The sequence below is a fragment of the Gobius niger genome, assembly GCF_951799975.1.
Source record: "Gobius niger genome assembly, chromosome: 8".
Lineage (NCBI taxonomy): Eukaryota > Metazoa > Chordata > Actinopteri > Gobiiformes > Gobiidae > Gobius > Gobius niger.
This window is the reverse complement of record NC_136859.1, coordinates 14,458,704-14,484,248: the sequence shown is the minus strand read 5'-3', so window position 1 is coordinate 14,484,248 and position 25,545 is coordinate 14,458,704. Positions and strand designations below refer to the sequence as shown.

Below are 25,545 nucleotides of genomic sequence, written 5' to 3'. Positions count from 1 at the left end.
ACTATTGACTGGGCTGTGGAATACAAGATGATTGAAGCATCTGTATTTGGCGAAAGGAAGTTTGACACAGCACTCATGCCATGTTTTTGTTGTGTAGATCTGTAGAATTAACTGGCACAACAGAAAAATAGGGAAATAGTGTTGCTTGAAGCTAGCAACAAGCAGTCTCCATACATGTATAATTTAGTAAACTTTTTGAAACTTTGTGCAAAATCAAAATCAATCCGGCGAAGGGTTTGGGTAGAGAAAAACCTGTTGTCTTGTATTTGCATTGATTGTGTGGGTGATAAACTGTAGTGCCTGTTTCCAATCCGTTGACCTCCAATTACGAGTCAACAATACATTTCTCACATGCATGTTTAAAGGAAGGGAAGCATAATTTAATGATATAGTAAGACAGGGAGGACATGTTACTCAAAGACATTGGGAATTGGTCCCCTTTAGACCTGGGGCTACATGCTTATACTGGCAGGACCCCCTCCAGGAGCCCCGAAAGAAACTCTTAGACATCGTACAGCATTTTGCAGTATTCAACAATAATCTTTCTACACATAAAATCATGCTTTAGACACAATTTGATGATTAATTTGTGATGCGTAAGCTTCCCTAAAAAGGATTAGTTTAATATATAAATAAAACAGTTCTATATGAATAGTTGATCATTTATCCAAGGGTACACTCTCATCGCCATCATGAATACTGCATGTGTGGAGCTTTCATCTTGTCAGTAGCCATCAGTGCTAACAGTTAACAGTTGCTGTTGTAAAGCCTGTTGCTGCCGCAGCCACACGTGCGACATGCTATTTTAGGATGAGATCATCGGTCCATGCAAATCCACTTTATTTCTACAGTATTCACAATCTGTATGCAGCTTGTGAAAACTATGCTTCTTGTAAAAAGCAGAAACAAAGGAATTATACTTTAGTAGTGGTTTACATGGAGTAGTTTCGGACCAACCTTCAACATACGAAGTCAAGACCCAAATAGAAAACATACATTTCTTTGCAGTTTGACGCTGCTTTAGCATATTTACTGTCGAAGTACAGTGCAGTTTCCTTTGCCAAAGCATTGATCACGTCAATACAAACAATATTTTAAGGCAAAGGCAAAGAACACAACCTGAAAATGTTCCCGTGACCCACTTATGTGTGTGGAGTCCAGACCCACGACCTCCGAACCACTGCTCTATAACGCCACGATACTTATCATTAAAACAAGCAAACAAAAAAATCCAAAAGCATTTGCACTGAAGAGGGAAAATATGTAAAGACACAGAGAATCACAAATCACACCTCATGTTAAGAGCCAAAGTGGGTCTTAACTCTTAAGGCGAGGCACATATTTGTAGACTCAGGGGGTCCTTTATCAAGACACGAGCTAAATACCAAGTGCAAGCTGAAAAGTACATGAAATATGCTGTTTTCTGAGCAAAATGTGAATTGAGAAATTTGTAATTGCGGGAATGCATCATGAGTAAAAAATGCTGAAATAACTTTGATCCAAAATTGCACATATGACTCATTTTGCATGAGAGCAAACGCTTAGTAAATGACCCCAAAGTAATTGAAAGTGCTTTACAGAATAAGAAGGATGTGTTCAAGTGCTTAAGGAACGGAATAATTTCATTTTCTTGTACAGTATTGTTGCATTTGACACGGTGAGCCAACGACAGTTTTCACAGAGTTAAGTGGACACTCCTGGAGAGGCAGAGCGTTCCAGAGCCTGGGGCCAAAAACACAGAATGAGCATGGGCCCCCCAGTTTTAAGTTTTGTCTGGGCCATCATGAGCTGGAGCGAGCCTTCGAACCTTAGAGCAGTGGCTCCCAACGTTTTTGTCCCACGTATCCTTTGAGGCATTAATATATACTCAGAGTTCCCCCTAACTCTGGGATCTTGCAACAAAGTGAGCAGCTAAACATAGATCATTCTGGATTTAGGAGTGTTATGTTCAGGTTCTATAGTTATATAGTGTACTTTGCAGTAATAGTTGAAAAATACAAAATGTTTGCCTTGTTTCCATTTTTTCGACTTTTTTGACCTTGACTTCTTCTCCTTCGAATGCTGCAATAAATATTTTGCCATGTTTTTGTTTACCAGGCAGAAGCAAAGTGAAAAAATGTAGTAGTTAATATCTCAAACTGCGATACGTTGTTTTGCTGCGTGTCTGACGGAATCCAAACAATAGCAGCAGAAATCCTGTGGTACGATTACAAACACAGATCAGTTTCACGCCGTTCGCAATCGTCCTCTGGATGTTGATGGTGCATCAGTGGATACAAAGAAATGTTTCGACTTGAACATGCCTGCCGCTTCTCTCCCTGTTTTCTAGCCAACAGAGCTGTGAACAACACTTGTCAGCCGCAGCAGCCTGTTGAAGCCTCCGCTGACAGCTGCCATCTCTGCAAATAGCTGGGGATGTGGTGCGAACGTTCACAGCCAGTCCACCGGAGCGCAAAGAATCAAGAGGCTCCAACAGGCAGCCATGTGACCGCAGATCGCCACATTACATTACAAGTGTGTCCTTTCAGCAAAGCCATTTATCACTGGGATAAAGGTCATGAACTGGAAGTGGAAGTTTCACTGCACGCTTACGGCATCTGTCAGCAGGTCCTATAGGTGTGTACAGTCACTTAATGGAGTCACTTGTTGAAGATATTGTACTTTTTAAGACACAATTTCATCACTTGCTAAGACTTTTTACTTGTAGTATTATTTTTGAGGTAACAGCAAAAAGAAAGTTGTTTACTCTTTCCACTGTTAGTAAGTCTTTCAGTGACAAGAGCATCATTATCGGGTTTATATTTTGAACCTTACCTCTGCAACTGTTTTCTGGGTGTTCTTTCTTTGTGAATATCATTTTCCTATTATTATATGTTACAAAAATTGCCAGACTTAAAGGTCCATTACGCAGCTTTTTATATGAAAAAAAAAAAACTTGAAATTTGCGCGTAATTGACCCTTATGTGACCCAATGGTTGCATGCATGGTTAACATGGCATCTTTACTTTCCATCACAGGGATCCAGGATCAATTGTTTTGTAGGTTTTCTGGTGAGAGGGAGGATCCCGTCCATCAGCAAAAACTATTGATCCCTGAGCGTCATAGAGGTCACTATGAGGGCGCCATGGTAACCACTCACACAGCCACTGGGTCACTGAAAGGTCAAATACACACAAATGAGACCTTTTTTCCCCCACATAAATAGTTGCATAATGCACCTTTTGTTTTTTTCCCAGTAAATAGAATACAATGTTAGCCCTCATTTGTTATTATTAGTGAAAAATGCCTTTAAAGGTGCATTATGCAACTATGTGGGAAAAAAAAGACATTTGTGCGTATTTGACCTTGTCGTGACCCCAGTGGCTGTATGAGTGGTCAGCATGGCACCTTTACTTTCAATCACGGTGGTCTCTACAATGCCCCGGGATCAACTGTTTTGTAGGTTTCCTGTTGAGAGGGTCCGTCAGCAGAGAAAAGCTTCCAAATAATTGATCCTGGAGCGTCACTGTGATTGAAAGTAAAATCTCCATGCTGACCACTATACTACAAGGTCAAATACACACAAATAGCAACTTTTTCACATTAAAAGTTGCATCATGCACCTTTAAAGGGGCTAGATGCAAGTTGGTCATTGTATACGCACTACTGCCCCCTCAGGTCTTATGTGCAACTGCAGTCTGTATATTAAGCTCTTTCATGACGGCACTTTTGACCCGATTTAAAACCTTTTGCAGGATTTTAGAGGCAGTTGTGGTAAACAGGTCTGGGCTCATTCTACACATTAAGACATTGTTGGAACATGTAGGGGGAGGAAAATACATCATTTTAACATTTTTAAACTCCCTTCCTGTCCCTTTAAACTAATGCTCAGTATACAGAGAAACTTCATTGTAATATTATACAATAGTACACTGTATTTTTTCAGAATTGTTGTAAATACAGTGATAATTTAGCACTAGTGGTTTAATATTTTGCTTTTAACCGTTAATTGAGGCAGTAGCAACAGACCAGTAAAGCTTATCCGATTCGCGTTGACATTTAAGAAGTATATTTGGGAAAACATCTGCTAAACAACGTGGTTTATTGAAGGTTTACATTTGTTACATGTCATGTAGGGCAAAGCCGTCTTTAAATGCTCCTTCTCAGGTTAGGCGAATCTGTCCCGAGTTTCCAACTCAGAATTACGGAGTTGGTGTGCGTTTAAGTTGAAATTTCCAAGTCAGAGCTCGGAAATTCCAACCCCCGAGATCAAGCGCACCATAACTTCAACAACATCACCAGCTCGTCTCCATGGAGATGCTGCTGCTTTGGTTTGATGACAAGTTGACAAAGATTTGGTTCAAATGCATTAGAGCCTCCCAAATGATTTACAAAAATAGCATTATCAGTGTCTATGTGACCATTAGGAGCATGTTTTATATTGCTGGTGTGTTTATTTTGCATACAACACATAAAGCTTCCACAATGTAGCTTTAAGCATAGTATCACCAAACTCCTGTGAATATTTTGTTGACTCTACTTTTTGCTTCCACTTCATTACAATTTATTCTCTGGAGTAAATATTTTGGGTTCTGCAACAGGTTATCGATAATGGTTACAAAAGTACAAAAGCAGGGAATTTCATCAGATAAGGAAAACAGCAGCAACTTGACGACACACATGCGTGCAACAATGTTCTAATAAGATAATAAGAAATAAACCCTTTTTCAACAATATAGCATGATGACTTGTGTGTTTGTTGTACACACCCACACACACACAGATGCAGCGCTCATTTCGCCAGAAGGAAACGGCGCGATTCAGCTGAGTGGTCCCCGGACATGAATCTAAAGACAGTGGGGAGCGTGCAGAGCAATCAAGTGATAAAGCTTATTATCTGAGAGCAACTATATTCCAAGACTTATTATCAGGCGGGAGTTAAATGACTTTCAGGTCCTCAAAGGCTTGGTGGCCTGGATCCGCTCAAGAGAGAGGAGAGACAGGGAGAGAGAGGAGCAGGTGAGGACAGCCTGCGACTGCTCAGAAGATAGAGGGAACCAAAACAGATATTACGAAAAGGGAAAAATAAAAGTTGACAACACTTTGAGAAAGAAAGTGATGTAGGTGGTGTTTTGGCCAAGACCCGTGAAAGCAATTTTCTGCTTGAGGTCAGAAATATATTGTTGCTCATAAAGCTGCAGTTTGCTGCATTTGTCGAGCCGCTTCGTAGTTTACTACTACAGATACTGTGGATGTTTGTGGCTTGGACTGCGCCGAGGCTGGTTCACTGGACTGTTCATCTGACGCGGCGCTGTTTAAGAGCAAAAGCAACCTGTTGTTTACAATGGATTCACAGGTGTGTTTGTGTTTATGATGCATTCAACGTGAGTGATTTCAAACGTGTTACTGTCTGTCATGCTAAAGCTTGAGGTAATTATTCAGAGGGAGCTTACAGAGACATGAAGTGTTGCTTTAGCGACTGTTAAAAAGCCAAATATGGAATCAGTTAAGTGGTGTATAACTGTGAGCCATGCAGCAGCCTTTTACAGCGCAATAGCTCCAAGCCTAAAGAGTGTTAATGAGCACACTGTGCACCAGTGTTAGCCTAGTGCCTATTCAAACACACATCCACAGAGCTAATACACAGGCCAGAAAGACTGTATGCATATGATAATGTGAGCACTTTACTGCGACCCGAAGATTAACAGGTTTATTTAAACTGCAAACACTGCTGATATCATTAGAGCTTCTGTTTGCTCATAAAACTACTCCTGTGCTGGACCCTTCATTCGTCACGCTGACTTTAATTGTATTGCCAAACAAAAGCAGACACAGAATTTCTTCCAGTGCACTTGGTTAAGATTATTCTTTATTATGAAGTGCCACAAAATGCTTTGTGTTCATTGTGCTTACATTGTCTGAATAGAATACTGGCTCAAAAATCCTCCCTGTGCAACAGAGAGTCAAACCTCTGGAGACATGGTCTATCAGATCTCACTGTACATCAGTAAAAATGTCTTGGACACAAACCTCCTGCTGTTAAGTTGTCAAGATTAGGTCATCATTCTTTAACTCGGAAATACAAAAGGAAGAGGTTACGCTAGTACAAGGTTTTATTCATCTCTACCTGAATTCTAGTTAGGTTCATTGTGCTACTTTCTTTAAGGTGGACATGACTAGAATGGAAGTGCTTAAGAAACAGAGGTGGAGTGGAGCCAGAGGCAGACAGACTGACACACAGCGTTAGCTCAGTGCCTGCGAGGCACAACAACAGCTGCAGGATGTTTGGATGCACCTAAAGCCATGGCCATGTTTTCATTAGAAGTGTGTCCCTATCACTCACCGCCACACGGGACGCGACCAGCACCACAAACGGGTTTGTACTAATACTGAGGAAGTACTTTTCTGAGCTGCTTCAAACGCATCAATGACAAAGGTCTTTAATTAGTGCTGTATACAAGGCTGTGTAGGAGCATGAATCACTGATAGAATGATGAAAATGCATGTCTGAGCTCTGTGACTAACAGCCTCACACAATTACAGTAATTGCATCTTCATTCATGCTCACACAAAGATAAGAAGTGCAATTTGGAGATTCAAATTGTGATTTCTGCACTAACAACAAAGCTGTGCCTTTGTTATTGACTTTCATGAGAAGGATTTTTAAACCCGTCTGTGTAAATTGATTGCACAGCTCTCTGAGCTTTTATTGCGGTGAGCGCTCTGACAGTGCGGACAAGAGTCACAACTCAGTGCGTTTAATGTATGTTAATGAAATGATGCAATAGGTGCTAGTGCTGAAGGGCATGTTGTTCATCTGCTGCTGTTCTCTCCGGCTCATGACTAAAGTGCTCTGTCCTTCCCTCCTGACCCGATCCACAGCCTCTCTGTGTGAGGCATATGGCATGTCAACATACTCGTGCACTCACATGCACTCCGTGTGTCCTCAGTCTGCCTCTTGGGAAGCTCCATAAATCTGTCTAATGTCTGTGAGCTGCACTGGCCAAGGTCAAAGGTCTAGTGTGTGGGTCATGGTGGACTTGGCTTGTGTGTGTTATCTCACTCGTGCAGTAGTGGTCTGTACTGGTCTGTAGTGTCCTATAGAGACAAGCCCTGTCATGTGGCTGTGGGTTAAGGATGCACACTTGATGGTTTGGAAGTGCTCTAGAGAGATGTTCATTAATACAGTGTGTCTGACGTGGACATGGGTCCACAACATTGTACTGACCACTGCACTCCTACTTTGAGTCTTATTGCCACAATCTTCAGTCTGATTGCTCCTGGACTCTAGTGTAACTGTTGTCTGGTTTGTTGATGCTGTTATATCATTGTCCTTCAAGTCCCAACACACATTTAAAGATTCAATGTGGAGTTGGCCACTGGAATAACATGGCCACCGGACTGTTCTGAATGGCCACAGCTGATGCCAGCCTCTCTAGCCTACGTCTACTGTAGCTCTACAACTACGCTAAGAGGCAGGCAGTGCATAACAAGAGAGAATAGACAGGGCTTTAGTTTTGTTTCTCTAACACTACACTGGCATGTTCCCTGATGTCGGTAATATTAGTATTCTTCTGTTTATGACTACAGGTGAAGTAAAACATACCTGATTTTGAACTGATATACAGTAGTAGGTAATACTTCATAACTTCTTCATAAAATACCATGCATTAGGTGATTATTGCTTTTAAAGAGTCCTACGGAGGCTCCAAGAGAAAAATATTGCCCTCGGGTACTATCTATAAGATTTTGGAAAATCATAAGCTTTTTATGATGTTGGCATAGATTTCATCATTTTTTGCATGCAATAATATCAATAAAAAACATAAGCGTAATAGAAAAAATAGATAAAAGTGACTTATGCTTTGGCCTGATAAAAAAGTAAACAAAAACCCTATCGACAGATACAGAAAATAAAGTGCAACCAATCTCCAAACACATTGTTGACAAATCATCATTAGAATAAAATTGTTCTAATTTTAGGCAAATCGCTAAACTATAAATAAATAAATAATAAATAAATAAAAAGTTATTTACCTCAGTATTGGCAAAAATATGGTCACTTGGTGCAGCAGAACATTATTATCATTATTACTACTATTATTATTATTACTATATTCCCCACTAAAAAAGAGCTCTGAAGGAAAACAATTGCACTGTGTGCAGAGAAACCCATTGGTTATAGGCTTACTTAAGTCTTTCATCCTCTTCCTCATGATCAGAGTTCCCAAACAAATGCAGTCAGGAAGTCACTGCCCAGGACAACAGAGCCGCGCTGTGAGGAGTCTTTAGGAAGTGCATGCGTAAAATCAGATAAATCCTTAAGTGGGCAAATCTCAAGGAGAAAAATTGTGCTATCTTCATCATCTTCATTGTCATTAAAAGGCTCCAAAGGACAATAGGATGCCAGTGTATGTGGGGAAGCGAGGTCATATCAGAGCAAAAATAGACTGTGTGTTGTTTATTGTGTAACAGCGGGGTAATGTGGAGTCATTGTGTACAGAGGTCATGCATCGAGGGGGCCCAACGGAGAGAAGGGCCCTTTGAAGCAGGCCGACTCGTAGTGCTTGTTCAGGTAACTCTTGAGGGCAAAGGTCTTGTCGCAGCGTTTGCACTTGAAGTGTTTGAAGGCGGAGTGCGTCTGCATGTGCGCGCGCAAATTCGAGCGGTCAGCAAAGGCCTTTCCACAGTGAGCGCAGCCAAAGGGCTTCTCTCCTGTGTGTGAGCGCATGTGTCCCTGCAGCAGCCAGGGCCGGCTGAAGGCCTTACCACACACGTCACACTTGTGCTTGAGGTCATGCGTGAGCAGGTGCATGGCCATGGCTGGCATGGACACGTACACCTTCCCACACGTGGGGCATTTCTTTGCCATCTTGCTGTCCAGCGAACGGTGTGTCTGTTTGTGGCGGCTCAGGTTGGAAGACGTGGCGTAGGTTTTGCCGCACTCGTTGCAGGTGTGCCTCTGGATGTTCCGGGGGCTGCCTAGAGCTTTCCTTCTGGAGCGCCCATCGGTAATGAAGAAGGCATCCACTGTGTATCCATCACTCACTGCTGCTACTCCATTTATGTACGTGTCTGTGATCTCAGAAGCAGGACTGTCCGGGGACTCGGAGTCAGGAGCTCCGTAGTCGCTGTGCAGACCGTCGTACAGCGGGTCAGGGGACGGCACCTTGATCCCTCCATCACTTTCCCGGTCGTACACGGAGGGGCTGATGTAGTCACTGATGTAGCCAGCTGTGGACACAGACCATCATCCTATCAGAGACATGAACTTGGACATTCATGGACACATGGAGGGTGCTCTATGTGCAGCAGATGAACAGCAGTAGTGTATATCACTCATAGTCTCAGCTGCATGAACATTAGCATCATTAGGCCTGAGCTGTTGGACACTAACCAAGCTAAACCCCATTGGCCACCTGTGCCACATCTTCATCAAGTGCCAGTGCGTTGACTCACTCAGAGCTCTAGAGTGAGCTATTCTCAGAAAGAACAGAATCAAACAGGTGCATTATTGCTAAACTAGTCTATCGAAAGCTAGAGGTGGTAGTACATTAAATACAGATAATGAGCAACAAAATCTAACTGCCTTTAATCAGGCCCTCGATAAAGATAAATCCTGAAGGTGTCCGGTGATAGATGTATGAAATAGAGGCCACATTCTGAATGCAGTGAGCTGTTTCAGGGACCACTCTCCATAAGAGATGAAGTGCCAACTGTAACTACCTTTATAAACAGGAAACATATGTGAGAGTCTGAAGTGACATATTGTCTCCCAGAACATCTGTCTATGCCTGCACACCTGTGGCCAGCAGAGTGTGAAACACTTCTACAGAATAAACAGCTCATAATTGAGTCACATAAATGCTTGGGGGCTCTAAAAGTGCAGTGAGAAGGATACAAGCTCAGCGGCTGACCCTGAGCTGGAGAAAGCTGAGGTAGCAGGTGTAAATGAGCATCAGCACCACGGACAGCTCCAGTGCTGCACGTGCTCAGTGCTGCACCCACCGGCCTCATGGCAAAACACCCACTGAAACACATCCGGGACTTCGCCGCTAAACAGGCACAGCCTAGGGGCAAGTGCAGGGTTTATGTCCGGGTTTCTGGTGACTGCTCTTTTTAAAGAGTTTAAACTAACCAAATGCCTCGTAATACCTAAGTTCAATTTCTCTGATGTCTCTTTGGATGTACATGCAACAAGCTTTGTGGAAGCGTCACAGTGTTTTGTGCCACGGTGTTTTGTCACAAAAACAACTCCCTGTCTACGTCCTGCCTGTGCACGGCTGCCTCAAAACTACACAAAGCTGGGACATGAATAATTCCCAAGGCGCTCTGTTCAGGCAGAAAAGCTTCTTTACATGGCCTCGTGCTCTACAGATGTGTGAAGCGAACTGAGCTCTGGGGAAGAGAGAGACAAAGGTGGTTGAGGCAGACCGGGTAGCATTGCTCTGCTGAGGCGGCAGATCGCGTGTCAGAATGTGTAGGCCATGTTAACTTAGTGTTACATACTGACAGCCACTTGGCATTGTGAGCAGAACCATCAAGCCATGACGCACGAGCCATGGCGCACGCGCGTTTGGGTGTGTCTAATATTGTAATACACTTAAACCTAATTAAATAGCTGCACATGGTTAAGATCTATAGCGAGGCCAATTCAACAGTTGGACAACTGGTCCACTAACGTGTTGATCCTGACCAGGCGAATTAAGCGCCTTTCTCTGGTCTGAGGGATGTGCGTCACAGAGACAGACGCACCTGTAGGGGGAATTAAATAAATAAATGAAAATAGCAGAGCCTACGTGGGGTAAAGCAGGGGTCCTGCGTCCGAGCGCTGTCGCTCTATCCGAAAAGTCCACCATACTGGATTAAAGTGTGGTTCGAAAACCCAATTAAAACAACTACGGTAACGCTTCACTAATTGGCAAAGTCCAGTAGAAAAGGAAAAAAAAGAAAGAAAGTTAAGCAGACAACAGCCTCTGTCCATCTTTATCTCTATTAACCTTACTTAAAGTGCGTAGGGGGTAGATGTCCCTGCTGACTATGAGCCAAAATCGATGAAACACGGGGAGCGCTGGATTTAGCTGATTTCTCAAGTGACCTTTCCGCTTCAGCGACAAGTCGACTCCTCCACAGTTGCCTTCCCTCAGTAAATAAGGCTCGGAGAGTTCTTGTTGAGACTGGCACTTCGTTATAGCACCACTGTGGTCTTCAGGATGTCACCTCCACATTCAGATAAAATTACGCACATTCAGCAAGCTGTTGCACGGCACTTGTTCCCACCATAGACAATGGGGGATCGATGTGATTTAGGCCACCGGTAAAAAGAGATATTATTGTCCAATAATACATGTTTGGGTTTCTATCTGTGCGTGAAGTGGCATCCAATGAACTAGTCAGCTAATGATCAAATGATGAGTCTGGAGCACCTGGTGAGCTGTGGTTAACAGGTAGGTAATGCAACATGAAAACATCAGTAAACTTGTGCGGGTTAAATTGAGCCTTAATAGTAGCTTGCGTCGCCCGAAGACGTACCTTTCTCGTGGAGTCTGAGGCTGAGGTCCGTCCGGTGCCGGTAGGCGTTCTCCAGGTCCGCCGCCGCGGAGGAGAAATCATCTAGCTTTACCTTCTTCACCAGGAAAGACCTCGGCATTGTGGCTTTCTCTCGAACTCACACAACACACAACAAGGTCCCACAGCCAGGCCAGCGTGACCCTTTCCACGGAGTTGATGTTTTTATCCCACTGCGTCCCGCTCGTCGAGTCCTCCAGCTCTAAAGAACAGCGGGGAACGCAACTTCAGCACCGGACAGCTCCGCCAAAACTAGTCCGGTAATGACGGGACGAAGACGCACAAAAGCCGCGCGATGAGAACTCCGGCTTCTCCTCGGGTCTCTAGCCGCGTGTACAGTCGCAGATCCCGGCTGCACGGCTCCACAGCATCCCCTCCTGCGTTCCTCTGGATCCCTCGCTCTTCTCTGCGCGCGAGCTCCTCCCGTGTGCGTCTTGCGATCAGCTGTTGGCTTTTATAGCACGCGCGCGCTCGGGACGCGAGAGGGTGAGAGGATGGAGGGATGGATAGACACGCGGGTAGAGGGAGTGCTTAATTTAATCCATCCTACGTCTCCGGGGAGCGGCGACTGGCCCCGATGATTTATTGAAGCTGTTATCACCCCCCCTTTTTTTTCCTCCTCCCCTGTTTCTTTCTCTGTCTTTGATTCCCCTTCCCCTCATTTTGGTGCGCGTGCGTGTGTGTTTCGTGGAGATAAGAATGGAAATTATTGTGAGGTTTTCATTGATTTGGTGCACGACCGTCTCAGTGAGTGTTGGCTTGATTATTGCAGGATCCGGGACCTTTTGTCTTAAATCACCTGCTTTACGCGTTAACCCGCGCGCCTTCAACACGGCTCACTGAGAGGCTCGTAATTATCATAACCTTCAACCCCCCGGCACTGAGGAGGAGCGCGCGAGAAGCCTGTTACAGTGAGTGGCGGAAGAGCCAGAAACAGACTTGCTATAGGGTCACTGGGTTCACATCTCTTTATATTATTTAACACAAAGTAGCCCGTGTTTCACCTGTTTGGATATCTCACCCAAATGATTCATGGTTGTTGTTATGCTTCTTTTTCTTTCTAAAGTAAGCAAACAGATGTCATCATATGTTGCAGTTTCATTTGAATACATTTTGATTTCTATGTTAGACAGTCTAACATAATCGACACAGTGTGAGCTATGAATCATGACATGGCAATAAGAATCAATTGAACTTTATTCCTTGGGGAAATACATAAGAACACTAAAGGCACTATACCTGATTTATTAACTATATCTAATTATGAAGAATTTGTATATATTTTGTCAACTTTCAGGTGAGTATTCGAGCATTTCTGTGAAAGTGACCCTTAAACCCATCCCTATTTGCTCTGCCCAATCCCGTCAGACCTTGGAAGCTAAGCAGGGAAGGGCCTGGTCAGGACTTGGATGGGAGACCGTTTGGTAACACCAGGAATCCTGGGCGAATGGAGTGAGTGTGTGAGTGGTGGTGGTGGCACAGACAGCTTCCGTCAGTCTACCCCAGGGCAGCTGTGGCTACAATGCCATGTACAGCATCTTTGAGTGTCCAGAAAAGCGTTATATAAAACTAAAGCAGTATTATTATGAAGAATTGGGATGCTACAAACATGTTAGGGAAGTTAGGAATGAGTTTTGACCATGTTAACATTTTAATTTAGCGGCTTCCTCTTTTATTGTTTGTAATAATAATACAAAATCATACAGGGCCTTTAAGTCTTTGCAGGAAAGTGTGACATAAAAGTTCATTTATCATTATGTTTTATCAATTATTTGTTCTATGTCTTGTACTTGACATAGCCTACAGTCTACAGTGCAGAAATTATGAGATAGAACCGTGGACTTTGACTGTTTTTTTTTTTTAATGCTTAATATTTTGTAACAAATATAAAGAAGTTAATAAGTATTGTATTTTATATCATGGCCCTTCTGTTTAGGTAGCTATAGGATGGACTTCGATTGTCATATTAACCTGACCTCTGCACACACAGGTGGTCCGTTTCGGTCAGCGCGTGGATATTCACGTTCCAGCAGCGCCAGACGCACACAGCATTTAGAAGACACAAGTTCAAGGTAAGGTTTCACTGAACGATGCCCCTGTATTGATCAGCCGCATTGTGCTTTCTAAAGTCTGAACGTGAGCTCGCTTGATGGATCGTGAGCATGTGCGTTCGGACTGGTCCATCTGTTGTCCTTAATCAGAGGGAGAGCAGATGAGTCCCTTCACCTGGAGACTGGGACGTCCAATTAAACACACACAATGTTCTGTCAGCGCGCTAAAATAACCCACGGCATTAGCCACATATTTCATCATCATTAGGGGCCAGATCCATATGGACTTGTGAAGACGTCCTGCTAAAGCGCCTCACACGACGACCTTGTAGTGATGTAAGCAAACAATGGGTCTGCGGGGTGGATCGCTTCTCTGATAAAATAGGTTTTACAATTTGATTATGTAAAGACTTACCATTTGATAAGCAACAGCCAAGATAAAGGAAAGAGCTAAACCAGACTTAGGCTAATCCATACATTTGTCTCCAGCAGATTGGACTACTGTAAAAGCCTGCTCACTGGTCTCTCTAAATGAGCTGTTACACACCTGCAGTACATCCAGAACGCGGCTGCTCGAGTCCTGACAAGAACCAGTAAATATGACCATATTAGTCCAGTGCTCTGGTCTCTGCACTGGCTTCCTGTTCCTCGGAGAATAGACTTTAAAGAGGGGTATTATGCAAAATCGACTTTTTCAATCTTTACATCATGTTATTAAGTCATTCCCTCATTAAAAACATGCCTGAAGTGTTGCCTCGGCACATTCACGTATTTTTGAGTAATCTGTAAAAACTCTGATGGCAGCCATTTTAGGGATAGGTTTGCCTGAGTCCTCCTAGGAACGCCCCCACCTCCTGGAGACGCCTCCGAGCTTTCGTCACCAGCCAGGTAACCAACCACTGCTCCTCAGCAGAGTCCCCTCCCCACTGATGCCACAGACAGCGTGTGGAGGGGGCGTGTCGGAAAGGGTCAGAGGTTCTTAAAGAGACAGAGGCCTATTTCAAGACATTCACTACAGCCATTTTGAGAGAGCAATTTTATACAAGGCAGTTATTCTAATTTACTGCATTTACAGACCAACAGAAGGTTTGGTCATCATTGTAGTGTGCTATAGACTGGTGCTATGTGATTGAAAAAAGCATAATACCCCCTCTGCTTGAATAAGTCTTTTCATGGTCTGGCACCAAAGTACATCTCAGACTTGTGAGCCAAATGAACCATCCCGGGCTCTGAGATCTTCAGGGAGGGGTCTCCTGGTGGTGCTCAGAGTCAGGACTAAATGTGCTGAAGCTGCATATCATGCCCCTATAATGGTGTGGAAGCGTCTTAATCAATACGTGAGACAGGCACCCTGTGTTTGTGTTTAAGACCACGCTCAAAACGTCTTTATTGGGTCGTACACAATAGCAACTAGTTTTAATACAATAACTATTTTTAAGTATTTTATTGATTTTTAATTGTTGATTGTGTGCTATAAAAATGTGTGTTTTTACACAGCAACTTCGGCACATTGAGTTGTCCCCGGACTTAAAATGTGCCATAATAGTAAAGTTCCCTTGCCTTGTACTGTTGGAGAGTGGGGGGCGCAGCATAACCAAAGGACTAGTGACTGATTTGGAAAGAGGTATTGTATGCAAACACCTACACACGACTACAGTATAGCCTGATCTTCTTTTGCTGGGATTCACCAACCATTTTAATCTCATGGCTTAAAGTACTTCTAGATAAAAATAATCTAGCCGCACTTCACCACTGAGTAACAGTCACTTTCTACTGACAACAACAGTGTTAATTTCGTCTACTAAAATATTTAGTCATAATTTTAGTCAATAGTAAGTGACTAAAGTAAGTAATATTTTGGCTGACTAAGATTGGACTAAAACTAAATTCAAAGTTCATTCTATGACTAAATAAAATTAGAAATCATCCGAACTTCAATGACAGTTTGAAAGCGGCTCAGATCATTTACATTCTCTGAGCTTTGTTCATGAGGGAGAAGCTCCATGAAGCAGAGGACCTTGATTAAACATGATTATACATTAACTTAAAATAAGTTGTCAAAATGAACACTGGACAACCATCATATCAATGTGACTAAATTATACCATACCATATACTTTTTGCCAGTTATTCATGTTGAAAGGCCCAGGATTTAGAAAGATACTAACCAAAACATCTGCACCTTCACCAATAAAAGTTATACCATAAATAAGTTCTGGCCCGTCCACCACCTCAGTAACACACACTTCGGTAAATACACTATAGGCTCTTCACAGTCTCATTATGCTGCATGAGCACAATATTGACAAGCGGGGGGACTTTCTTTCCTTCTAAACAAGCAAATTACTGACATCTGGCTCAAACAATGAAATCTTCAGTAAAAAATCGACACCAACAGGCTGACGATCAAAGCTAACAGTGAGTCATGCGTTATGGCTGGATCACACTGCGGATGTGAGAAATGCAGCCCTAAGTGTTCTGTGGATGGTGCTAGTGTGGCACATTAACACACTTTATTTTGGGGGAGGCTAAGGGAGAGATTTAGTCAGGAACACAAACTTGAAATAGGTTTGGAGAGAGATTGTGTTTGTATGGGAGGTCTCAGAGAAAGAAATGGGTATCTTGAAACCGCCTGTAAATGGAAGGCATTATTATTCATTTCCACTCACTGCTACGTGACAATAATGCAATATCCTAATGTAAGTTGATTGTAAATATAAAATAGCTCATTGAAAGCACTTAACCTAATTGTTTCCTCATTTTCAGACAAAAAAAATGGATGAAGTTGATTTTAAATGGGTAGTCGGAGTCCAAAGTTATTCCTAACATATTCGTCACATCACAATTGACTCTGTGCATAACTTCAAATCATAACAACGCCGCCCAAGAAGTGACTTCCTGTTTCGATCCAGCACGCCAAAATAAAAGCACACAGCTCGTGTCATTGAGTAGTTCAGCAGGTACTGCAGCATTCCAAGAATATAATTAACTAGAAATGCAATGGCTGCGCCATTGCGATTGACTGCGGAAATGCGGGAAGCGAATGCAGAAATTGCATAAACTCTTCAAATTGCATAAATTGGTTATATGCGAAAATCCCTATTAAATTGCATTATAGTGCTTTAAACTGTTTGAATTCCATAAAGTGGTTAATTTGCATAATCAAATTTGCATAAACTGGTAAAATGCATAAAATGTTGTGTTGCATAAACTGTATAAACTGCATAAAGTGGTAAAATGCATGAATGGGATAATTTGCATAAATTATGTAAATTGCATAAACTCTTAAGTTGCATAAACACTTTAAAATGCATAAACTGGTTAAATCCCATAAAGTGGTTACTTTGCATAAAATGTTAATATTGCATAAACTTTTATATTCCATAAACTGTTGAAATGGCCTCAGTGCTTGATTGGCAGAAGCTGCACAAATGGCTGAAAGGCCTGGAGTCTCCCGATTGGCTGGATTCCCCCATACACACCAATGCAAAAATTTCAAACTCTCGTATAAAAAAACTGGAAAACTGCAGAAGGCCAATTTTTTCTCAAAACCCACAAGTTGCATAAGCTGAACATGCACAAAGTGCAGAAATTGCAGAAAATGCAGAAAAAAGTGCAGAAAAGCATGGATTTGCGGAAGCCCCATTATAAGTCAATGGGAAAAATCTCCGACATTTTGGCCGATTGCGGAAAAACCGTAAGTTGCAGAAGTCCCAAAAGTAATAGCACCCTTCTCCTCAACATGCGGAACGTTTTGATGCATAACTTGCATAAATTGCACAAAGCATGAAGGTGCTGAAAGCTGGAGAAAATCGGGAAAAAGATGGAAGAGGAATAATAATAAAGAACATGAAAACCAATAATTGACTGCGGAATACACACATTTTTAAGTGTTTTGTCTGTTAGAAAGAAAGTTGAACTAATGAACTGCTGAACCAATGAATAAGATGGTGCTTTTACTTTGGCATGCTCGAAACAGGAAGTCACTTGGGCGGTGTTGTTATGATTTGAAGTTATGCACAGAGTCAGTTCATCACAAATAGGGCGACACGGTGGCTGGCACAGCAGTAAGAAAGAAGGTCCTGGGTTTGATCCCGGACCAGGGTGGGGTCTTTCTGGATTGTTCTCCCAGTGTTTGCGTAGGTGCCCCCGACTCCCCCTCGGTGCTTGCACAAACATGTACAATAGCTACATTTTCCAGGTGATTCCAACCATTTGCCGGGATCAACATCTGGTTAGAGGTTGCCGCCCATTGCTCCTTTCAGATTTCTCAAGCAGCAAATGCTTCAAATGCAGAGGACAGATTTCCCAACAGCAGGTGAAGGCAACGTCAGGCCCGGAGGCCAAATCCGGCCCTCCAGCACTGAACCTCTGGCCACCAAGATGATTTTGAGAAATATTATTATGCAAATAAGAGACTAAGTCTAAAAATGGGGAAAATGCTGTTTTTTATTTCTTGGCAGAACATTCCACTTGGTCATATTTAGTGTAAAACAGAGAAAACGGTGCAGAAAACGGTTCTTTACTTTGGGTTACTATGGTGAGGGACGGCCCTTGGTGTTTTGGCCATGATGGACATTGGCCCTCGGCGACACAGACCTATGAGGACAATCATAGTGCACCTTTACCTTATTTAGTATATGATTATAAAAAAGTTGCACTACTACTTCCAGGTGAACAAAATAGTTCTGCAGACTCTACACAACATTCTTTATTTCCTCACAAAGGCCTGTGAACACAATAAACTGGTCAAAATGGGCTTGAATGCTTATGTAAAGTAGCTTCATGCCTCAGTAAACCCTTATTTCAAGCCCGTCCTTTAATCTACTCTTCTTTTCCAATCAATATCATTACATACTTGAGGTAACAGCTGCCTGTTTCACCTGTCACATACGGAGAACAGAGTGACATGCTCACAGTGATTGATTGCTTTGAGTGGACGCAGTGGCCGGAGCATGTGTCCGACACTGACCTGCTCCACTGACCAGCTGCTGTGGCCTCGGAGTGTTTAGAATAATCTGAAGGTGTGTAGATGTGTCTTTGTGTGTGACTGGGAGTATGAGTAGGTCGTGTGTTTGTGTGCGTGTAGGAGGACTGACCCCTGTTTAGCGATGCACTGGAGAGGAACACAGCTGCTGCAGGACACAACTCCCAATGGCCTCACCTAAACCTCTCAATTAAACTCATTTGCAAGATTTAAGTGAGAGACTTACCGTTTAAAACCGCGATAGAAACTTAATTGAGTGGCTTTTTACCTGCTATATCTGAATCAATGGGGGTCAAATAAAGACAGGAGTTGTGTATTTCAATGTGACAGTGACTTGGGTATATCTTCCATAACAGCGATGTTTTCTATTGGGCGGCTCGCTGACGTACACGACGATGAATTGCGTCAGACTGGAGTATATATTTTGCTCCTCTCTGAAGGTGAGTCTCTGACCTAAAGCCGCTCTGTCGCAGTAACGCTAAATATTGCTGAGCGGCTCCTCTCATCAGCTGCGCGCACACGTGCACACCCGCAGACACATGCAGAAGTGCTGGGCTAGGGCAGAAATGTGGCCTGTTTCCTTGCCGTTTTTGATGACTCCCGCTGTACACTGAAACCCAATGCAGAGTACATTAGCGCAGTGTACAGTGTCCCAAAACTGGGGAGAGAGAACGGCTTTGGAGGAGAGCTACAAGGTTTGCATGAAACGCTTCCTTCCACTTGTAAGTTTGGAAACGCTTTCGAATAACCACACACTATTAAGCGTTTGTGAAAACACCTAAGTTAGGATTAAACAGCGAGGAGCCGTGCATTAGACAGTTTTAATGCACGACGTGGAGGCAAGAGCACCGCGAAGGAGCTATTTGTTTTAAGCTGTTTTACTGAAACTAGTTCTAACTCAAATGTTTGTCGGTACAATGGAAACAGCTGCAGCGGAGTGATATAGAACGTGATTTAGCTGTTATTTAACTGTTGCTGGGCTAGTGGTGCGTTATGGTGCGTTCATGTGGTCCTCGGGAACTCAGGTCAAAACGAGCTTCCCGACTTCGAAATCAGCTGATTTGTTCTTTGAGTTTAGTGTTAGCTGTCGTCATCCTCGTAAAAACAAAGTTGCGAGTGAAATGTCTGACATTCAAGATGCTAGATGCAAGTTGGTCATTTTAGGCTCACTTCTGCCACCTCAGGTCTTCTGCGTAACTGCAGTCTCTATATTAAACTCGTGCATGACAGCTCTTCAGGCCCGGAGTAACATCTTTTTGAGTGACATTGCAGGATTTTAGAGACAATATGAACAGATCTGAGCTCATTGTACACATTAGGACATGGCTGGAACATGTAGGAGAAGGAAAATACTTTGTTTTAACATTTTTAAACTCCGTATAGTCCCTTTTAATGCTAGGAAAAAGTTGAAACAAACCAACTGGGGACAATGACGTCACATCTCAGGAAAACAAGCACCCCAGTCCACATGAATGCAACATTATACAGTTTTATCACACGGCAATTAGCCAATCAGAATTGAGTATTCACCCAGACCATGGTATAAAAAGATGTTACAGTAACACTGCTCACTATTCTGCTTTTTAGTCACACGTCAGGAATCGTTTAGGTTATAGGGGAAGGTTCTTATAGGCTCTAAACATCTGAGGAAGTTGTTGATCTATTTGTGTGTTTATAAGTGTTAAGAATGATGAGAAGGGGTATGAATTATGAATTAAGTATTCATCAATGTTTACAAATGAACGTTTGTGGGAGAATTGATATTTTCCCCACATGTTAATGGTTGTAATTGCCGTAGCTTCTCTGACCTAAAGGAAACGCTGCATTAGTCACTGCGGGACTCGCACGATGTCTCTGAAGCATCTGCTGGTGTTCAGGCCTGATCTGGAAAAACCAACAATATGGTTCATTAGTTAAATGAATCCGGGAGAAGTGGGGAAGTGATGAGCTCTTTAGGAAGTGAAGAGCCCCAGTTAAGAACGTACAACGCCACTGTAAAGTCGGTAATGAACTCGTAATGGAGGATTGGAGCATCTTGGGGAAAAAAACAAAAAACATGTCGCTGAGATGAATGTGTCTGGCATTTATTTGTGTGTAAGTGATTGCCCAAAGATATGACTACTGTGCAATAATTTATGTGAGGTGTGAAGAGGGCGGATATCTATGTGATAAATCAAGACTTTGAAAAAAAATATTACTGTATTAAAGTGATTGTCTGGAAGTCTAAATGTTTTACACATTTTATAAAATGTGCAAAATCGACCACCTGGTTTTGCATTGAGTAAGTAATATACCTAAATTATTTTTTTATTAAGTCCCTCCTTCCCAGATTGCTTCAGCTAATCAGAGTCTAGCATCCTCCCGCGTTGACCAATGAGACGGGCTTTTCCTGTGAACCAGCCTGTCAGGTCCAATCAGGAGGGAGGGGGAGGAGCTTGCTCATTTACTTTTGATAATTCTGTTACTGCTCTCCTCATTTTGCAAACTAAGGGCTTTCTGGTCCAAAAGGGGATTAGTTTACTTTCACATTTCACCCTATCCCTCCTCACTTTGCAAACTTACAGACTATCACTTTAAAAAGAATGGGAGAACAAATTATTGACATGTACTTGTTGGAGTCATGAGAATTTATGACTGGATTCCGAGCCATTTTGAGACTAAAGATTGTGACTTTACTCTCTTGTATAAGCAATTTCTTGGCCAAAGCAGTGTTTGTTTTCAGGTAAAAGTCAAATTACAACAGTAAACTATAAATGGCCTTTGAGCCTAAACTATCCGTGACCCGGCGCGCTGCTGTAGCACAACGGAGTCTCCCCCTTCCGGCCTGGATCCCGGGGTAATTGTGTGAATCAGGGCAGATTGCATTTGCGCAGACGGCTGAGTGGCTCGGCTGGCAGGGTAATAAATGGCCTGATAACCAACACTACTTTGATCCCACTCAAAGCAGAAATAAGAACAAAAAATCATTACCTGCTGGAGACGGGCCCTTCCTGCTCTGTCACATGCGATAAAGACAGACATATTTTGGACAAAGGGGGGGGAGGGAGCGGAGGGGAGGGGGAAATGATGGAGTTGTTAGAGAAAAGCAAGTGATGTTTCAGACTGCATTGTGTTCACACGTTTACTGGGAATGAAAAATAAAGCACGTGAGAAGAGGACGGAGTTTGCTGCACGCTGCGTTTCAACAAGTGCCTCTTTCATAACTACATACATATATTTTGTATGTAAGTCTTTGAGGAAGTTAACGCAGCAACTTCCCTTAAACGCATTTTACATTTTAGCCAGAGCCCAGTCTGCCTATAGTTACACGATCCACAGAGAGCTGAAAGCTAAACCGCTGCTGCAGTACCAGTCTTTGTGCATCAATAGGAGCTGAATAAGTCATGTCAGCTTCAAAGCCAGAGCCGCATTTGCATTTCTGTGTGGAGTGTGGTTTATTGGTATAATGTGCTTCCAAATATTTATACACCGCACAATCACAGCAGACAGGAAATATGCGCGGGGAGTTTTTTCGTACAACTTTTTCCTGACATGACCTGCCCGACAAAGCTAAACCATACTCTACTACTTAGTAATCAGTGGTGCAATGTGCCCCCATCTTAATGAAGCCACAATTTAAAGCCACACCGTGTAGGATTTTACCCAATAAATACAATTGACTTATATTTTCATAGTTGACAAATACCTCATAAATGAACAAACAAACATGAGCCTTTGCTGTGATCTGCTCAGCTCTCCTAAGACATGACTGTAACTTTACCGTCTCCAGCTCGTCGCCATGCAGACGTGACTAAAGTCAGCAGAATTTGAGATTTAAATAGGTTAAGATAGATAAGAAACTTTATTGTCTGTCCCCGAAGGCGACAGAAATTCGTCTTTGACAGGCTCACAACATGCAAACACTTCAATAAAAGCACAAGGCACATTTAGAATCAAAAATAAGTCCTCATCCAGATCCATTCTTTGCTTAACCCACTGCAGCAATAGCATTTTTTTCTGTTTCGAGCTGGTTTTTCCATTGATGGAAACTGTATAGTCCAAAATGTTACGCAGTGTGACTTTAAGGCCTAATACAATCTCTTGCCCCCCACCTTCACCGTGTTCATCTTCTCCAGTTCGGCATTACCCAAATCTAAAAGTATACAACATATCCACCTGCCTCATTTGAAAGCTAAGACCTACAAAACTGATCTAAATGTTTTTGTGACTTTTTAATGGATTTTAGTCACATTTATTTTGCCACTTTTTCCCAGATTTTATGTCACTCTTTAAAAAAAATATTTGCCACTTTTTCAGTTTTTTTGTGTGTCATTTTTGTGTGTCATTTTTATTGCTTTATTTTTCCACTTTTTCATAGTTTTTTGTTACTGTTTTGTTGTGCTTTTGTGTTTCAATTGTGGCTTTTTTGATGGATTTTTGTCACATTTTTGTCACTTTTCTTTGCCACTTCTTCCTAGTTTTTGTCACTTTTTGTCACATTTTTATTGTTTTTTTGCCACTTTTTCATAGTTTTTTTTTAAATTTATTTTTGTGCCACATTTTTGGCGCTTTTTCATCGGATTATTGCCGGTTTTTCATATGTTTTTGTTACTGTTTTGTTGTGCTTTTGTGTTTTAATTGTGGCTTTATAATGTTTTTTGGAGGGTTTTGTCATTTTTTTATGCTTTTTTTTTCACTCTTTTGTTGCTTTTTTGTTGTGTTTTCATCCTTGTTTCCCTTTTGTTTTCCTCACAGCTTTTCGATCCAGGTAATGCTAAATTGGAGAAAAAGCGCTCGGTTCAGGTGGCAGTTAAGAGGTTAAGAGGTTTAGACTTTCTAGAGCACTGCAGCTTTATAAAACGACTTCTGAAAGTGCTCAAAAATAACATCCACGTCCATTGTTCTATACACTCCTTCCACTCTATAAGATCTAGCCTTATCTCTGTCTCCCCATAACCCTTAGTGCTTCCATTCTTTTATCACATACCACTTTTGTTCCTGTCCTCACGCACAGACCGTCTGCCTCTCTCTCTCTCTCTCTCTTTCTCTCTCTCTCTCTCTCATCGCTGCACATGAGTCGAGCTCTAAGGCCGCGGTTCAAAGTGCCCGGCTTCCCCTCGTCTTTGTCGTCTATAGTTGTATCCCTGAGGCAGCGCGGCGGCATCAGCAGGCGACACATTACCCGGCCCACTCTTAACCACTCAGATCTGTTAATGCTCTGTCAATACTGTTAAATCAACTTTATTCACCCCCAGAGGGCACGCTGTTTACCAACACTGTTATGGAGAGATGAAATGAACTTCGGATGAACCCATTACGACATTGTTTCATGATCGCGCGACTCTGTGGTTTAACCTTTTTTTTGCTACTTTAAGATTAGGTTTGGATGTTTTAAAGGCTCAACATTAAAGAAGTCATTAAATTAATTATGCCAAAATGAAGGCCTTAACCTCTCAACCCCCACCTGAACTGAGCTCATTTTCTCCAGTTTGGCTTTACCAAAATCTAGGCTACATGTCAAAATAGCAACAAAAAGGAGGCAAAAGCAAGACAAAACATGACAAAAAGAACAATGAAACAATGTGTGGCGAAAACGCAACAAAAAAGTAAAAAAAAAAGAGCAAAAAAGAGAAAAGAAAAGCGACAAAAAAGTGACAAAAAGACACTAAAGGGAAACAAAAAATGGGGCTGAAATGTGAAACCAAAAATGGGATAAAATGGAAAAAAAGTGTCAACAACATGAGGAAAAAGATACATAGATGAGTTATGAAAGCTATTTGACCTTATGGATTTGGGTAAAGCTGAACTGGAGAAAATACATTCGGTTAATGTGGGGGTTAAGAGGCTAAAAATCATTAAAGCCGTCGATCCGATTTTAAATGTCAATAAATATAAATTACCTTAATTTACCTTAATAAATAGTCCCTCTGGGGTAATACAAGTGTTAATGGGATGATTAGAGTGTCTTTAATCTCCCCCGGTGTCTCTGGTCAGAAAACCACACTTGCAACTTTCCCTGCACCGGGTTGGAGGCACCAATACACACTAATAGAATCACGAAGAAGAAGCTAACAGGCTAACGGGCAAAGCTAACTGCTGGCTAGCGCCACTTAAACCGTATCTACAGCCAAGTTTGATCGAACAAAAATGATCTCCATTGTGTAATTGGATGAACAATATCCCTCTCTCCCTTTGTCTTTTCTGTCAGCGTAGTATTTACTCCACGGACAATTAATGAGTAAAAAAAGCACAACTTGCTACGCCACCTGCAGTGGCGCTTATGGCCTCTAGGGGCATGAGTTACTTAGTTCTGCTTTAACAATTTTTTCTCAAAAACACAAAAACTGTAGTCAAAACCTAATTCAGGTGCAGTTGTTTCCCATTTTCAATATCAAACTTTCTCCTCATTCCTTTGATTGAAAGTTAACACCTTTTTTTTTTTTTTGCATTAGTGGCATTAGAAGAATGGTATTTAGGCATTAAAATGGCATTGAAAGAGCATTAAATTTGATTTGCTGCTGCCTAGAAACCCTGTAAAAAAGAGTCTGATGCTAAATTGACTCTTTTTAGACCTTAATCCTAATCCCCATAAAAATAATAATAATAACTAGAGCTGTGTGATTTAATTTGAGCATGTTTGAGTGATTATTGAGTGTCCACCATGTTTTTGCAGCCCCTTCACATTCACTCGACTTGTTTTGATCATTTCAATCCGACTATGGCTTCACTACAAAGCATGTCCGACAAATATGTTGCAGCTGTTGTTTCTAGTGCCATTTAAACGGTGTCAGTCCTTGTGTTCTCCACTGATAACAATCCCTCTCATCTGTATTGCACACGTAAAGAATATTTAAAGGCTTTAAAACCACTGCAATGGTGTCCGAAAGTATTTTATAGCCTGAATAATGCATGATAGTGTCTTTACAAAAGGTGTGTCCTCTGATGCATGAAGGAGGCTCTGCGCTTTTTGCACTAAGACTG

The 25,545-nt window shown here is 42.2% G+C and overlaps 1 protein-coding gene and 2 long non-coding RNA genes across 4 annotated transcripts in view; 1 reads left to right on the top strand and 2 right to left on the bottom strand.

Moving 5' to 3' along the window:
* LOC306967345 overlaps window positions 1-2,659 on the top strand; it is a 13,738-nt gene extending 11,079 nt beyond the window's left edge. Inside the window, exon 3 of the long non-coding RNA XR_013793179.1 lies at window positions 2,330-2,659. This is a non-coding gene — a long non-coding RNA (uncharacterized lncRNA). The remainder of the gene's footprint in view (window positions 1-2,329) is intronic.
* Window positions 1-25,545, bottom strand: part of LOC306967346 — an 82,314-nt gene that overhangs the window by 9,685 nt on the left and 47,084 nt on the right. Inside the window, exon 2 of the long non-coding RNA XR_013793180.1 lies at window positions 24,567-24,783. This is a non-coding gene — a long non-coding RNA (uncharacterized lncRNA). The remainder of the gene's footprint in view (window positions 1-24,566; window positions 24,784-25,545) is intronic.
* LOC306966163 (transcriptional repressor scratch 1-like) lies at window positions 5,832-12,090 on the bottom strand. 2 transcript variants are annotated; one of them, XR_013793091.1, is made up of 3 exons: window positions 11,512-12,090; window positions 7,197-9,213; window positions 5,832-7,062 (listed from the first exon to the last, which is right to left on the bottom strand). XR_013793091.1 is itself a non-coding variant. In XM_079560818.1 (2 exons), the coding sequence occupies exons 1-2, from the start codon at window positions 11,627-11,629 to the stop codon at window positions 8,486-8,488; spliced, it is 846 nt and encodes a 281-aa protein (XP_079416944.1). In that variant the 5' UTR covers window positions 11,630-12,090; the 3' UTR covers window positions 5,832-8,485. The 2 variants fall into 2 exon arrangements, 1 of the variants encoding a protein (XP_079416944.1); XM_079560818.1 differs by having other exon boundaries at window positions 5,832-9,213.

Excerpts from the sequence above, each read along its gene's own strand:
- LOC306966163 (XM_079560818.1), bottom strand. The coding sequence starts at position 11,629 with ATGCCGAGGTCTTTCCTGGTGAAGAAGGTAAAGCTAGATGATTTCTCC. Across the intron at positions 9,214-11,511 it reads CCTCAGACTCCACGAGAAAG|CTGGCTACATCAGTGACTAC; the intron begins GTACGTCTTCGG and ends CTGTGTCCACAG.